Raw genomic sequence first — 14,865 nt, 5'->3', positions numbered from 1 at the left:
CCGAGGCATCGCCTACCGCTTTACGGAAAGTTTTGGTAACAATATATATATGACTTCGAGGCGGCGACGAGTAAACCGCGCCCGCCAAGTGGACGAGGAGTGGACAAATGCGCGTTAACCTTTATTATATACTTAAAAGAACTGTTTATTGAATCAAAATTATTTCCGCGCGGAATGGCTTCTTTTGAATAAAAGACCAGGATGTCCTTAATTATTTATTACATCCATCTTTACATTTAATTAAAAAATTTATGTCTTCTTTAAAGACATCGTTGTCCTTATTTAAATACATTATTAAACCGCTTCTACCTGAATAGCATACGTTGGCCTCCAACAAAATATAGTAACGATCAAAATTGCTTCTGCATGCACGTGGCAAGAGCAAAAAGAACACAATCCACGCGGTTCTTAGCAGACGCAGACCTACAGTTGGGATCACAAAGTGCGTATATCCCTTTTATGAGATGACGATCCTCTGTATTGTTTGCCCCATCACTTTTGGATACATTGACGATATTTCGTCGTCCACCAGGCGCTCAGATCCTTCATATGGCCTGGATTCTTCGAGAGAACTATGGCCAGACAAAGAACATCTACTGCATGAAATGAACCGAATGAACTTATTTAACGTAAACATCAAAACGTACTAAGTGCCAGACGCTTTCATAGCACGGCTCATCTATTGTAGAGGCGGGAAGAGCAGTGCGTATAGCGCGGTGAGCAGGGGTGCAGTGAGGCGTGCTGGCGGCGTCTGAGGGGCGGCACAATGCGCGCGCGGTTCGTTGCTGCACGCCGCGACATCCTGTGCCAGCACCCACGCGATACGACGAAGCACGGTGCCCGCCCTGGCTGAGCACGCCCGCGCCGCGCGCGACACGCACGCCAGGAACTCGTCACGGGCGCTGCACACAACAATGTCCTTATTTAATATTCGACGTCACCGAATATACGTGCCCACTAAGAAACTTGTTCTCTTAGTCGACCACGTTGATCAAAGTGTTGGACTAAATTCGTTAATTGTGCAGGTTCCATCACAATGTTCTCCTTTACCGTGAAAACGTCGAATGAATTCGAAAATTAAAATGTGAAAAACCTATGTGAAAAAAGAAATTGGTGAGATTCTAGATTACAAGTTAGCGCTAAATTCTCTCTATTAGCTAAAAATATACTATAAATAAACTTAAAATAAATAAGCGCTGCGCAGTGCCAAAGAGATGTAAGCAAACATTAGATACAGTAAATTCCTGGTACTTTCTTACCAGCAAAATTCTGAGTTTCTGTTGAAGTAAACAATTTGCTGAGAGCGCTCTGCGATATCTCTGACAGCCATTTGCAGATCGTCCACACAGCCCGACCAATCGGCTGACACCATTGCCAGGCACGCTGGCTCTCGCAGGTACTCTACACACCAGTACAATAGAATACACCTAATAATATGGCTATATTAATACTTTATACTCAGAATTTTCAGTTTACATAAACATAAAACAGAAAATGATTATGACATAACATTAAAACTGGCAATAATTAAGTATGACCAGCGCATATTAGGTCATATTAACTATGGTTGTTAGTTCAACGAAAGTTTTACATTATTATCGTAATAAAGTAGGACTGACCTTTTCTCACAGCAGTTCCATTTGAGCAGAGATAGCGCATGAGAATCTGCGCACCAGCTATCTGTCGCTGTATGATTTTCTGACCGTCTGTTGGCAGGCAACGCTTCATCCACTCGTCCATGCACGACATGCCGATATTGTATGCCCTGAAAATATATTATACTAAACACTTAGTTAACAGGAGTTTAAAACAAAATCTTTGAATATACTAATTCTACACATCAACTTTTTGTACTTCGCTATTTGATGTAACCATAGTCCAACCATGTTACAGATTAAATTTATTCATAGTATTCTACTGAAAAACTCCTATCACTTGATACCATATTGATGGGTTGCGCAAAAATATTTTATCTGCTATTTTGTTTTTGGCCATCTTTTATTGTAAATCTTAATGTCCTTTCCACATAAAGGCATTTAACATCAACTTCTACGAAAATATTATTATGTTTGCATACGCTATGATTGAAAGCAATGTAGCAAAGGGAATCATAGTAGAAAATAATACTGTAAAATTCCACTTGTTATCATACAAGTGTAATAAGTACACTTGTATGAAAACATTTTGCTGTGAAGCAAGTTTTTATACAAATGTGTCGATAACCCATAGCTAATAACTTACAAACAGTGCGCATCTAGCTCTTCTTTATTACGCGGTAGACCAACTCGTGTTCGTGGTATACTGTCTACGCAAACCTTCAGCTGGCTTGAATCACAGCTTTCTTCTTCAGGCAAATCTGCTCCAGAACTACCTAAACCATGCAATATATGACTTAATAACATAGTTTCTGTTCTACTACGTATATATATCCGTTGGGTACGGTACTGGAAAACATCGTGATGTATCCTTGTACATTTCGATAGAGAAATTTAAAGATGTGTATGAAGTCAATCAATTCGCATTGAGTCAGCGTGGTTGACTACCCTTACCATTGACTTGGACAAGCTACGAGCCATTAGGTGACGACAAAAACAAAGAAATACAACTATTATCCAATGATAGATAATAATTTAATTATTAACTCTATATTAATAAAGTATAAAAGAAAAATGAGCTGGTGGATTACATTTAAAATGTTTTCTGAAGTTGTTGCTCCGCATAATTTCAATCGAATCAAATACGCTGGATCATACGGAGTTAGGTTTGATTAAATACGACCTTTATTTAACTGAAATACGTACGGAACTTCTAATTCAAAAACAGACTGACAACTCTTGGCGACTTTGTTAAATTAAATTAAATTTATTGCAAAGAAGATATACGTAAGAAAAACAAGATATGTCAGCTGATAGAAATGTATGGAAGTAGCTTCATCGAATATTATTTGTTGTAGTTAAATACTTTTATTGCTTATTATGTTTCTGCAATTAATGTGTATTGTCTCTCTATTAAATCATATAAAAAGATGAATAATATCATTTTATTTTTATCATTTAAAATATAAATCCTTTGATAAATAAAAGGTATTTTCAGGAAAACAACGTACTGTCAGCGTTTCCCTGTACAAAACGTTTTTACTGCCTCTGTTTTTTTTTAAGACAATGGAAGCGATAAAAGTATAATTTTTGTTTATATGTTCCGGTGCTGAATCTTAGGATTAAAACTACCTTAAACTTACTTGTTATCAATAACAAAACAAAAAACAATGTTGTCATGTTTACAATAATTATATTATATTACACTTTTACTATTACAAAACCACAACACTTTTTGAATATCGAACTGGTCTTTAAAAACCTTTTTGTTTTAAACTTCGTCGTGAAATCGTCAGAAGTTTACAATCGGACGGTACGTGCGTCTTGTGTGAGATCCCGTAACTGACTAGATGAGATATGAGGCGGAGACTGGGACTACTGTCGGAGATTTTACTGTAAAATCTTTGGCGATTTGCTGTTTATATTTAGGATTCGAGTACTTGAACAGTATATGTTAACTACAAGACAATAATATTTACGTTTAATTTTTGGTTCACATACACGATACTTCTTATCTATTTGTTATAAAAATATTATATTTAAAAAAAAAAAAACAAAAAGACACTTTTATTTTTATGTGCAAATGGAAGACCATAGATTTCTGGGCCAATATTATGAGGATATATACTACGACCAAGTCTAACCTGCACACTCAAAGTCTGGTTATGGTTCTAAAGGAATCCATGTATTTCCTTACGTGAAAGAATATCCAACGCATTGTAATCTCAGTAAGGTTGAGAGATAGATTATATCCTGCCTACAATGAATAAAACTCAACGACGGTCACTAATAGCGATAAGAGGCCGCGTAGTCTCCGAAATGAAAACCGCGACAGACGACATATGTTTTAGGGATCATTTTTAATCCCTTCACACTCCATTCAGTAGATTTCTCATACCAAATATGTACCAAGTAGTTTTCCCTTAATGACAATTTAATATAATACCTGTGAGTGTGGCAATTGGTAATCTCTGGTTCAAAGGTACTTTAAATTCCCTCGCTTTAAAATTACATATAAACAAAGCATTTACCTCCAAAAGCTAGCTGTTACTAGTCACAGGTTACAGGTGACAGGTCCTTACTCGGCAATGTCAGCTTTACTTAATTCCTCCTTAAAACCGCCAGTTGAAATTACCGTCGACTAACTGGGTCTGGATTATTCGTTTTAGTTTTGAACGCCACTGTCAACCGCTTTCGTCAGCGTCAAGATAGGGAAAATCAAATAGGTCCAAAACATCTCAAGTGGAATATAGAGGTCAATGGTTCCAGTAGATTTGTAGATTGCTCTTCGTTACGATCTTGTAGTTTGAAATCAAATTCGTTACTCTCACCACAATATGTAAATTAAATCTGACATGAATTTAGATTACTTTGTTAGTAAGACGTAAAATGAAATCGGCATCAACAAGGCCAATCCAATCACAATCTTAATCAGAACATCCATTCTGGCGTTATGACTAAAGGAAAAGTCAAAATGTATGACGTATTGACAATAAATAATAAATTATTTATTGTCAAATTACCAACGTATAAGCATATTTATATTATCAAAGGAAATTTAGATTACTACAAACTAAATGCTTTAAAGTATTAACACGTACGTATATTTTAATTAGAATTCCTTAACGTGATAGAAACGTTACGAATATAATTCTTATTAAAAGACTAGCTGACGCACGTGACTTCGTCTGAGCGGAATTAGAAAACAAACTTAATTAGTCTACGCGCTATTTCAGCCTGTATTCCATTTGCGGATTTCAGTCGTTACATAATAACAAGAATCCAGGCATACAAATTTTGGAATTTTTAGTAATAGTTGAATATTTTGTGAATTTTCATAATTAACACTTCATTTAGTTCGTCATCTAAAAAAGTTTGTTCCCAACTTCTTTTAATCTTTACTTTCTATTCTATTAAACAAATAACTTAACATAACTAGTAACTACTAAGTAAATTCGTTAAGAAGGTTTTTTCTTTGCTTGTTAAAAGTTACAGTGATTTTTTAGTTAGAATTTTGTAAACAATGCCGATAAAAGCATATAGTAGAATTAAATCTCCAAAAAAATATTAGGTCCAACCGACTATGTTACCTCTCTACATAAATATGCTACATATATCTCATAATCATCATCAAGCTGCCGTTATCCCTATAGAGGGTCGGCATAGTATATGCTACTCCTCCATACATCTCTATACAAAAATATGCATCTTATATTGCAATTAATATGCGCTAAAGATTTTATATTAGTAAATAATCTATTGTCACGTTTTAAGTAAAACCGAAATGGGGGCCACGAACAGATCGACGCAGCGTAGGCAGGCCTCCCGCAAGATGGACCGATGGACCTATGGACTGATCTGGTCAAGATTCCGGGACTGTCAAGAGACCGATCATCGTGGCGATTTTTGGAGAAGGCCAATTTCCAACAGTGGGCGTCATATGGTTAAAAGAAGAAGTAAACTACCCCTGATTAGAAATCCGAACGAGGAAAACAAACCCAAACGTATAAACTTTGAATATGTTACCTTAAGTTGAACCTGTATTTGCAGCTTTTTATTAAATTTTCAAACCGTCATAACTTCAGTCCGTGTAAAGCCGGAAACCTCTATATCAATTCCAAGTATGTGAATACAAATGAATGAAAATTCTGTGCAAAATGAATGTTACTGTTTTTAGAGGTAAATATAAGCCAAGCAGTCATTTCTATTATTTCGTGTCAGTTTATAGAAAAGTGTTAGAAGTTAAATATAAATTCGGCAATCTGGACATAATGATGTTATTATTATATTCTATTCGAGTATTCAACAGATGCTTATTAGGTAGAATGTTTCGTGGAAAATGAAAATTAATTAGTGACGTCTCCAACTAATTAGGCAAGTAATTTCCCCACTAGTGTCTCGCTATAACTAAAATTAAAGTTATTACAAATTATTGAAAAAAAAATGAGTCCAATTATTTCTTTTTTAGGTGTTTAGTCGCTTCCCTTCAAACCATTTACTTTTATCCTTATAGGAAGGGAAGAGAAAGTGCATTTGACGGAGAAGGGAAAGCATAGGAAGAAGATATATAATCTTTCTGTGAGTCCTTCTGTGCGGATGTCTATGAGTTGCGCTCGCTTTGTTCTTTCGGTGAATGGAGGTGGTCGCTTGCTCGTTTGCCACGTAATATTTTTTAGACATTATTAGTTAGAATCATTTGGCGCAAATGGCGCGCTTTCGTTACTAAGTCAAGCGTCAAATTCTATTAGTGAGGGGACACAAGCGTCGACATCTCCATAACACTAGTGATGTGCCGGTAAACCAGCACAGTGTTGTGTTTTCTTTCTAGCATAATAAAAGCATAATATGGGACGTGCTCTCAATTGCAAAGATACAGAACTATACAATAGAGAAAAAAACCTTCAAATATTTGTTCAAAATAAAAGCATCATACTCTTCACTTAAATGTTTATTAAGAAATTATAATTCTAACTTTACAAAACATATATACACACTACGATTTAACGAATATAAGTAATTTAAGACAACACTATTCTCTGCTCATTGTCACTCTTTTTTGCACTGAAAAATAACAAAACACTACTCGATAAAAGAAAGAAATAAAACCTCACGGCGGCACTATGTGCCAATAACTTTTTACTTTTTATTGGCTCCCTCTAACGTAATGTCGCTAATTACGCTTAGACATATTTCCAATCTGTCTGTCCAACACATTTGATACGGTTAGGTTCCGAACTCTTTGCCTAAAAAAATATATTTTAGTTTCTAACAAAAGTACAAAAGAAAATATCTTAGCTCACGTTTGTTACAATAAAAGCTAGCATCATTGTGCGATCAAAAAGGATTGAATAATGATGTTAGAAATTCTAAGGCTTGATACATAATTCATAGCGTATTGTTGAAGCACTAAATGTGCTATATCACAATCTTTTTTACTATTTCATTCGATGTTTTAAATTTACATAACTACTCTTACATTGCGGATCCGTATTTTTCCTAATTTCTAATCGTAATCCTGGTGGTAAAAACAGGAAAATTATACTTCTTATTAATAAGGTAACTTAACCTCATCGACTAACATTTTCATTGTATTTTTCAATCTGCCTTTAAATTTTGTACGTTAAAGTTTTATGGTAACGAAGCTGCGGATATTAGTGTAAAATAAATGTACGATGTTTCGTTGCAAACGATGACAACGCTTACTCGATAACGAGCGGTATATCATGTTTTTGCGAGCGAGGTTTTCATTCAGCCTTGGTTGTAATAAATCTATTTCAGCAATTGTTACGATCGCAATTAATCACTTTAAAATATTTCGCACTAATAAATTATTACAATTATCCAAGACGTCTTCCAATTACAAATACGTTTGTATAAATAATTGAATATTTATGTTAAAAAGTATCTGTGCCGTTTAATTTTTTTTTAATTCATGCGACGCGCTAAGGATATTCTAGATAGAAGCCGTAATTGAAAGAATATTCGCTTTTATTCCGTAGAATTGCTTTGTGGAGTGAGGATTATGTTGAGTAATAGCTCTATTATATTTTAATAGAACTGTTTTCACAAAACAAATGAAAGTTATAATCCCCACTACACAGACGAGTATGGACATAGCTGCAAATACAAAGTTTATTGATTTTCTATAGTATTTCAATTCACCAGCCTTGTTTTGGTTTGTCATAATGGAAAGTTTTATGCTGGGGCAGGATACCCATTGGAATTATTATTTAAAAAAAAAACAATAAATATACTACAAGTACTAGGATAACAATGACTAACATTAAATATTCCAAAATCTATTAGTGCCAATAAAAAACAAATAAATACTGTAGATCGACAAAGTATTGAGGTACGGTGGGCATAGTCAAACTAAATTATGACAGCTCACTAGTGCCCTCTATAGCTGTCTGTACGCCCAGATAAGGTTATTTGACTATATTTTTACATAGAACTTGCCAAATGTCAGTATTACTGTAGTCTACTAGATGTCGCTGTGGTGACATTGTAAATTTGGTGAAAATTGATGGAAATAAGAAATAGAAAACAAGACTAGTTTTTCGTTGTCGCTGTGTAACCGCTAAATAGAAATAGGATTACTACGGCAGTTACATGGGATAAAACCAATCATTATCTCATACTTATTCATTGGATATTTTATTTCATCAAATGAACATGAACAATTTTTAAGTCACTTTCATACAGCAATTTTTGTTAAAGTACTTTACTTTTGTAATTTTCTTTGATGAAAGCAGGCGAAATACTTAATACTACTACTTATATTTTTAAGATTCATGTTTTAACTATATTTATCAGGAATTCATTAAGATAACTGCGTTAAAAGGAATAAAGAATCTCATAATACGATATGTTTGTAGTATGCATCTCACTTTTACCTGGACAAACTGATATAAGAGTAAAAGAGGAAGTAGATCTAAACTCCCACCAATCATGTGATAAATTTTGATTACACACTTCATATTTTTCAATTCTGTCAAATGCAAACAAATGTCAAAATAATATATTTCAGTCACAGAATAGGATATATGTTGTGTGTTAAGTTTTGTTTTCAGTGTAATTACTTTTCCTAATTTGTTTTATTATTTTATCATATGAGTGTCTTGTATTTCAGTTGAAAACATTTGTGTCACCAACACTATGGGATGTCTGACATGGATTAGAGGTATGACGTCGAACCTTGCGGGAAAATATTAAATAAATATCAATGTGACTGTAACATGCCTTAAAAAAGTTTTAAATTGACTTTTATATATACTTAAAAGTCTATAAATTTTTATGTATCTTACAAAATCTCTGATTGTGATATAAAAAACACTTTCTAGTTGAGTTTCTCTACCTGTTATGCATGTTGATAACATTGTTGTATAAGACTATAGAGATATACGAAGTAATAACTATAACACGAAATATATGCATTGTGTATTACTGTAAGTTATGAGGCAGGGCTCCCTCGGAGGTGCCACCACTGTGATAGTAGTCTATTTTTAGAAATTAATTGCAGTCACCACATAACAATTAACTGCAAACTTTATGTCATAGATGCTATTTTATTGTATCCTTCATATTGTTTTATGAAAACCCCTCTGGTATGTATGAGCTGATGAAATATGCATAAAATATGTATAGACTTTGAAATAGCGAGAGAGGTGTGCATCCTAGCAGCATCATGCTGAATATTCAAGATTTGCTGACTCTTTATGTTGCAAATTTAAGTGTTTATTTATTTATTGTTGCATTTAAATTATGGCACATTTGTAAATAAAAAAAAAGTTATACCTCAAATAATTATGCACTAAATTAAATATATTATTATTATTTATTATAAAAAACTCCTTGTATAGTTTATAATGTTTCCATTTTAATGTTTTGTTTTTGCCTGTTTATAGGTTAAAAAAATATATATCTTGTTCTAGGTCTCAAAATACAATTGCCCTTTAAGGATAAGGAGTTAAACAAGATTGCGGCATTCTTCAATGTGATTACATTCTTGTTGACGTGCGCAGCTCTAGTACAACCCAGTTGGTTTAGGATTAAAGGTCTGCATTGTACACAGAGCCTCTCACCCGCACAATTCTTTACATTTGATGATGATGATGATGATAATGATCAGCTGACACTACATCAGAATAAAGAATATGATCCAATCAATAGATCTGATTTCAATGGTAAGTAAATGTTTTTCTTAAAATGACTACTTAAGATATCACTTGGATATCTAATTTGTTTGGCGAAAAACTAGTGCCTTACAATAATACAGTTATGCTTAAAGTGCTTTTAATGTGGTTTAAGTTTAAAAGTGGTCAGTGTTAGGGTTTTAATAATTTATCTGCAGTTGTCACAAATATATGCTGCGAGCCATATCAGTATAGTATTACAATTGGATAACATAAGTGAGATTGTCCTGCAGAAGCGAGAGCTCAAGGGACTGTGATATTTGTCTGATGTATAGCAGTTTCTCTCTAACTCGAGTTTCTTGATTATGTAGGTTGTCTGTCGAGACTAGAAAATGACTGGCATAAAGAAGTTTCTCATTTATCCAGGTTCAACTGTATTTGAGATTTGTACACACATGATGTGTAATTTACTTTAGAAGTACTTATGTGTAATTAATAGAAATTAATTATCTACTTTTATTTTTCATGAGAATTAATGTTATTTTCTCTTTTATGTGTAAAATCATAGTTCATTTTTTACTTCTGATAAACTATTTTACCTTGGCCTTGGCATGTATATTTTACACATTATGTCATTATTAAATCACCAATTAGTTAGAATGTGAAAGCTATATGATGACATAAAATATAACACAATGAATTGTCATCATTATAATGATATGATGTCACTTTTAATTAATTACATAAGTGTGATGCTATTTTCTAATGTAATGGTGTTTTACGCGTAAATAGAATAACGGCTTAGGGTGCGGCCCCGAAATATAGGTTAATTAAAATTATGATACGAATATTTGGTCTATTTTACTTTAATAATAAACTAGCTGTCGACCTTCCCCGCGAATTAAAAAAAATTTTTTAGTAGCCTACGTGTTCTACTAGAATATGGTTTACATCTGTGCCAAATTTCATCAAAATCCGTTGAGGCGTTCTGATACCTTCAAACAAACATCCATCCATCTATCTAAACATTCGCATTTATAATATTAGTAAGATGTAAGTCTCTATGGCATGTACCTATTATTCTATTTTATATTCTTATCGGACATATAAGTTTCATATTAAATTATATGAAAAAATGTGAGAAAAATTGCAAAAACGTTCAGCAAATATCTTGAAATTTACTAAATTTTGTGACAGTATAGATTAGATTCCTCTCATTTCCCTCATTATAGAAAGAACGACATGTTTGTGGTATGCGTTTCCTCAAAGAAAACTGACGATTAGATTTTGAATTGTAACATTGAAGTAATCAATTGTAATTATTATTTTTTCAAGGTCTACCACCGTGTACGACTCCGGAGATAATAACACTAATGAGGGTGTTAATATTACTGTGTTTTATGGTGTTGTTGTGCTCATGTATCGGTGTACTCATCAATCTAACAAGTCTCAATAGCAAAGCTATAAAAATTCTGCGACGGAACGCCATACCGAGCATAATGTGTGTGTTTTGGGTAATCGCCATTGTTGGCGTGTGCTACTACACAACAGTTGTGCTCGGTAACGTCAACAATAGCGACCCAAACACAATACAAGTCGACTACGAGTATGGATTCTACACAATAACAGGAGCAGGTATGAGTCTAAATTAATTTATTTATAATTTTACTTTAATTAAACAGTAACTAACTATCAACTAACTCGCACTGGGCCAGCTTGATTGTCTATGGTCTTGACACCCCCTACTTACGGAAAGCTCCGAGCTACTCAGTTGGGACGGATAGTGGGCTGATGATGATGATTAGCTCATGATTAGTTGTTGATCATAGCTTCGTTAGCGCGTAATCAAAAAGCTTAAGTTACTCCTGAACAAATAAGCTACCTTTCCTAAAAGTTCCTTAAAAATAGGTCCAAGCCTTTTAGAGATTACACGGAAACACATATTTGCGGACAGACATACAGACAAATATAAAATATATTGGAATTTCGTTAAAAGCAACGCAACACATTATGTTTGCGGAATAAACTGATATATAAACACGGCTAAACACTCACGTATATACGTCCGGTGGCGGCACCGACTAGTTTCGAGCCCATCGGGGGCCCTTCATCAGGATGAGTGGCACACGGTTTGCGGAATATTTTTTTCGATACAGAGACTCCAATTTTATTCATATTTTAAATTCCACGACTAATTTCCATATTAAAAATATTTAGGTATAAATTTTTATGAGTTGTATTAATATTTGCAGGAGCTCTCGCTTTGTTAGCGTCTGCCGCTAATTTGTGGGGAGCACCATTGTCTAATGATGAAGATCTGCAAAGGCGGAACTTGATGGAAGACTGGGATGGGTACGAGGCCCACAGCGTGGGACCTACACCGGCGGTGCCCACGCTGCCCCCCTACACGCCTACTGCCGACTATATATCCACATTGCCCTCAAACTTTGCCCCACCAGTACTCGGCACACAGCAATACTTCCCTTTTGATGATCTTTCCATTTTACCCCCACCGCCGCCTTACACGCCTTAGGCTTTTTAATTACAGTAAGAACCGTTTAATACAACATTAGTGGAAACGGTATACCGGTTATAACGTCCTAGGCTATTCCGGAATGTCGTCAATCCCTTTGATGTCGTTTTATTCGGGTTTAACTGTATGTTAGTCGTTTACTAATTAAATTTTAAGGCTTGTGACAAAATCTCTATGTGACACCAATTGGTACACGATAATTCGAATATTTTTTTAATTTAGTGTCATGTTTAACTAAATGCTCCTAAATAACTAAGGTTAAAAAATATTTAACAATCACAAACACTTTTATAATTTATAAAAGTCAACGAGATTTCCAAATCGGTAATCTGATAAAACTGCACAAAAAATTAACTCAGCAAACATTAAATTCGCTAAAATAGCGAAAAGGCCGGTACCCTTAGACATCCGCATTTGAAGACGAACAATAAGAGATTCTTCTTCCTTTGCGTGTCCTCTGTCAAATTCATCTCCCGTTCTTTACAAGGAAACTGTGGGTAGAAGTAGTGGAACAAGGCCAAAATTAGGCATTACCAGACAATCCATAAAATAATTATAACAAAGGGATCAAACTAATTATTCACCTTGATTTTAAGCCAAGTAACACCATAAATTTTCTACCATCCAAAGAAACTATAAAAAAGACATTTTTATACAAGAATGTTTTTAATGCGTTAAATATGAGCATGTAAAAATACATTCTTATAAAATACCATCCCATTATAAATTACGTCAAATAAGTGGCATAAAAAAATCAGCCTTTTTTTTACATCATTTTTAAGGTTCCGTATCTCGAAAGGAAAAAAACGGAACCCTTATAGGATCACTTTGTTGAAATGTCCGTTACTAGTATATACCTATTTAAGCAATTTTTAATGTTTTGTATTTTAAACTGTATTTTAAGTTAAGATAATTTAATATTATTGCCTTAAATATTTAGCATATCACAAAGTCGATAATTTAAATTGCAAAATAACTAAGAGAATAAACATCTGTATTGATAAACTAATGTGATAATAGTTTAAAGGTTTGGTTAACTTTCTCATACTAAAACAATTAACATTTGCACAAAATTAATTATGAACCTCTGTATCAAAAAGCTGTGTTTTGTTGCAAAGTCGATATAAGTCTGTTGAGGTTATAAACAATTTAACAAATAATAATATCTAAGATAACAAAACATATATATTGAAATAAAATCCTAACTATCCATTTCCATTGCTAGAAAAATCATTGAAAAATATAAATAATTTAAAATGATTTTGTACCAATTTTTACGCAATAAAAACATACGAATCACAAATCGAGGCATGTGTAAAGTTCAAAGAAGCTATTTTTTTTTCTCATCAATGTGTTTTAGGTTTTTTTATATTTAGCATGGTACTAAAAGTAATGGACTATATTATAATTAGTTAACGGTATTATAGTATATTATTGTCAAAGTAATCCACTTGGGTTAATCCTTCTATTCTCCATTAAATTTAACCTAAATGGGTAATGAATGACCAAGTATTCCCCTCGTGAAAATTCTAACATCCTTTGTAGGTTTGTACAATCGCGTCGACAATTATTATTACATAGATTCACTCCATATGAACGTAGAAAAGTTATTTGTCGTACTATGGATTTTTAAACACTTTTCTTACTCATAGTACTAATTATTGCAGACATACAGTATGTTACATTTTTCATAGGGGGTATACTTAGTCAACTTAAACCCCTTCGGGGGAATAGACCTTGGGTATTAGATGGACTAACTCATCTAGCTATAACATTAATATGTAATCTATAGAAATATTATTTTTATGTATATTATGGTTGTGAGTTTTGAATTGAATGTTTTGTGGTGATTTGCCATTTTAGTGCCTATTTGTGTCAAACAATGTATGCTATAAAAATATAATTCTATATTTGAAATGATATCAACATATTGGTTAAGTTTGAATTATCCTTATAAAATTTTAAGAGGCTAGGACAATTTCTTATTATTTGATTTCTATTTAGGTGAAGATAAAAACGAAGAATTTCAATAGTTTAAAGTAAAACGACTTTATAGTGTCAAAGTATATTAATATCATTTAATGTTCATTCAAACAAAATGTAAATTTCAAATTTACAGCAGACTATGATGGCTTTACCCCAAAAAATAAGCTGGTAAATATAATAAAAGGTCAGTCCCATATAAAAAGTGACACTCCTTGTTTTTTTCTCGTGCAGTTCAGTTGTGGCAGGCAATGTGAACTGTGGCTACTGAGACAGTGCTTTTTCTCTCTTGAGAGAGAATGAAAATTCATGAGAAAGTCTTCCTCCATTTTATCTACAACAATAGAACCTTGTTTTTTTCTTTAAATGGATTTTACTGTAAATTTCGACTGCAGTGAAAATTGAAACATATTGTTGTCTCTTTTTTTTAAAGAGAATGTATGGGATGGCAATATATGTCAATACAAGCATCACTGGAGTCGATACCGTCAATAATACGTAAGATCGCGAATTTAAATTTCTAAATTATTTATACGTTGCCAGTAAAGCTATTTAATGAACGCACAAGTATCATATGTATGATTATTCTTACTCAGATTCTTTTTGACAACCAAAGTTG

The 14,865-nt window shown here is 33.4% G+C and overlaps 2 protein-coding genes across 2 annotated transcripts; one reads left to right on the top strand and one right to left on the bottom strand.

Moving 5' to 3' along the window:
• Positions 1-209: 209 nt before the first annotated feature.
• On the bottom strand, positions 210-3,426 carry LOC106122029 (uncharacterized). Its single transcript, XM_013317878.1, has 5 exons — positions 3,239-3,426; positions 2,242-2,371; positions 1,620-1,765; positions 1,260-1,401; positions 210-902 (listed from the first exon to the last, which is right to left on the bottom strand). Exons 1-5 carry the CDS (start codon positions 3,273-3,275, stop codon positions 680-682), a joined length of 678 nt encoding a protein of 225 aa, XP_013173332.1. The 5' UTR covers positions 3,276-3,426; the 3' UTR covers positions 210-679.
• A 5,143-nt stretch (positions 3,427-8,569) lies between these two features.
• LOC106122172 (transmembrane protein 127) lies at positions 8,570-12,892 on the top strand. The gene is made up of 5 exons (XM_013318071.1): positions 8,570-8,646; positions 8,728-8,778; positions 9,530-9,781; positions 11,066-11,365; positions 11,983-12,892. The coding sequence occupies exons 2-5, from the start codon at positions 8,754-8,756 to the stop codon at positions 12,261-12,263; spliced, it is 858 nt and encodes a 285-aa protein (XP_013173525.1). The 5' UTR covers positions 8,570-8,646; positions 8,728-8,753; the 3' UTR covers positions 12,264-12,892.
• Positions 12,893-14,865: the final 1,973 nt, after the last annotated feature.

Source organism: Papilio xuthus, unplaced genomic scaffold, assembly GCF_000836235.2.
Source record: "Papilio xuthus unplaced genomic scaffold, Pxut_1.1 DF826933.1, whole genome shotgun sequence".
NCBI classification, from domain to species: domain Eukaryota; kingdom Metazoa; phylum Arthropoda; class Insecta; order Lepidoptera; family Papilionidae; genus Papilio; species Papilio xuthus.
The sequence above is the reverse complement of the archived record's forward strand: the minus strand, read 5'-3'. Positions and strand labels throughout refer to the sequence as shown.

What these genes read in the sequence shown, in the direction of transcription:
- LOC106122172 (XM_013318071.1), top strand. Translation starts at nt 8,754, where the DNA reads ATGGGATGTCTGACATGGATTAGAG. An exon ending in ATGTCTGACATGGATTAGAG is followed by an intron (nt 8,779 to 9,529) that starts GTATGACGTCGA and finishes ATCTTGTTCTAG; the next exon opens with GTCTCAAAATACAATTGCCC. An exon ending in CAATAGATCTGATTTCAATG is followed by an intron (nt 9,782 to 11,065) that starts GTAAGTAAATGT and finishes TATTTTTTCAAG; the next exon opens with GTCTACCACCGTGTACGACT.
- LOC106122029 (XM_013317878.1), bottom strand. Translation starts at nt 3,275, where the DNA reads ATGACAACATTGTTTTTTGTTTTGTTATTGATAACAA. An exon ending in TGTTTTGTTATTGATAACAA is followed by an intron (nt 2,372 to 3,238) that starts GTAAGTTTAAGG and finishes TGCATGGTTTAG; the next exon opens with GTAGTTCTGGAGCAGATTTG. An exon ending in TGGAACTGCTGTGAGAAAAG is followed by an intron (nt 1,402 to 1,619) that starts GTCAGTCCTACT and finishes ACTGGTGTGTAG; the next exon opens with AGTACCTGCGAGAGCCAGCG.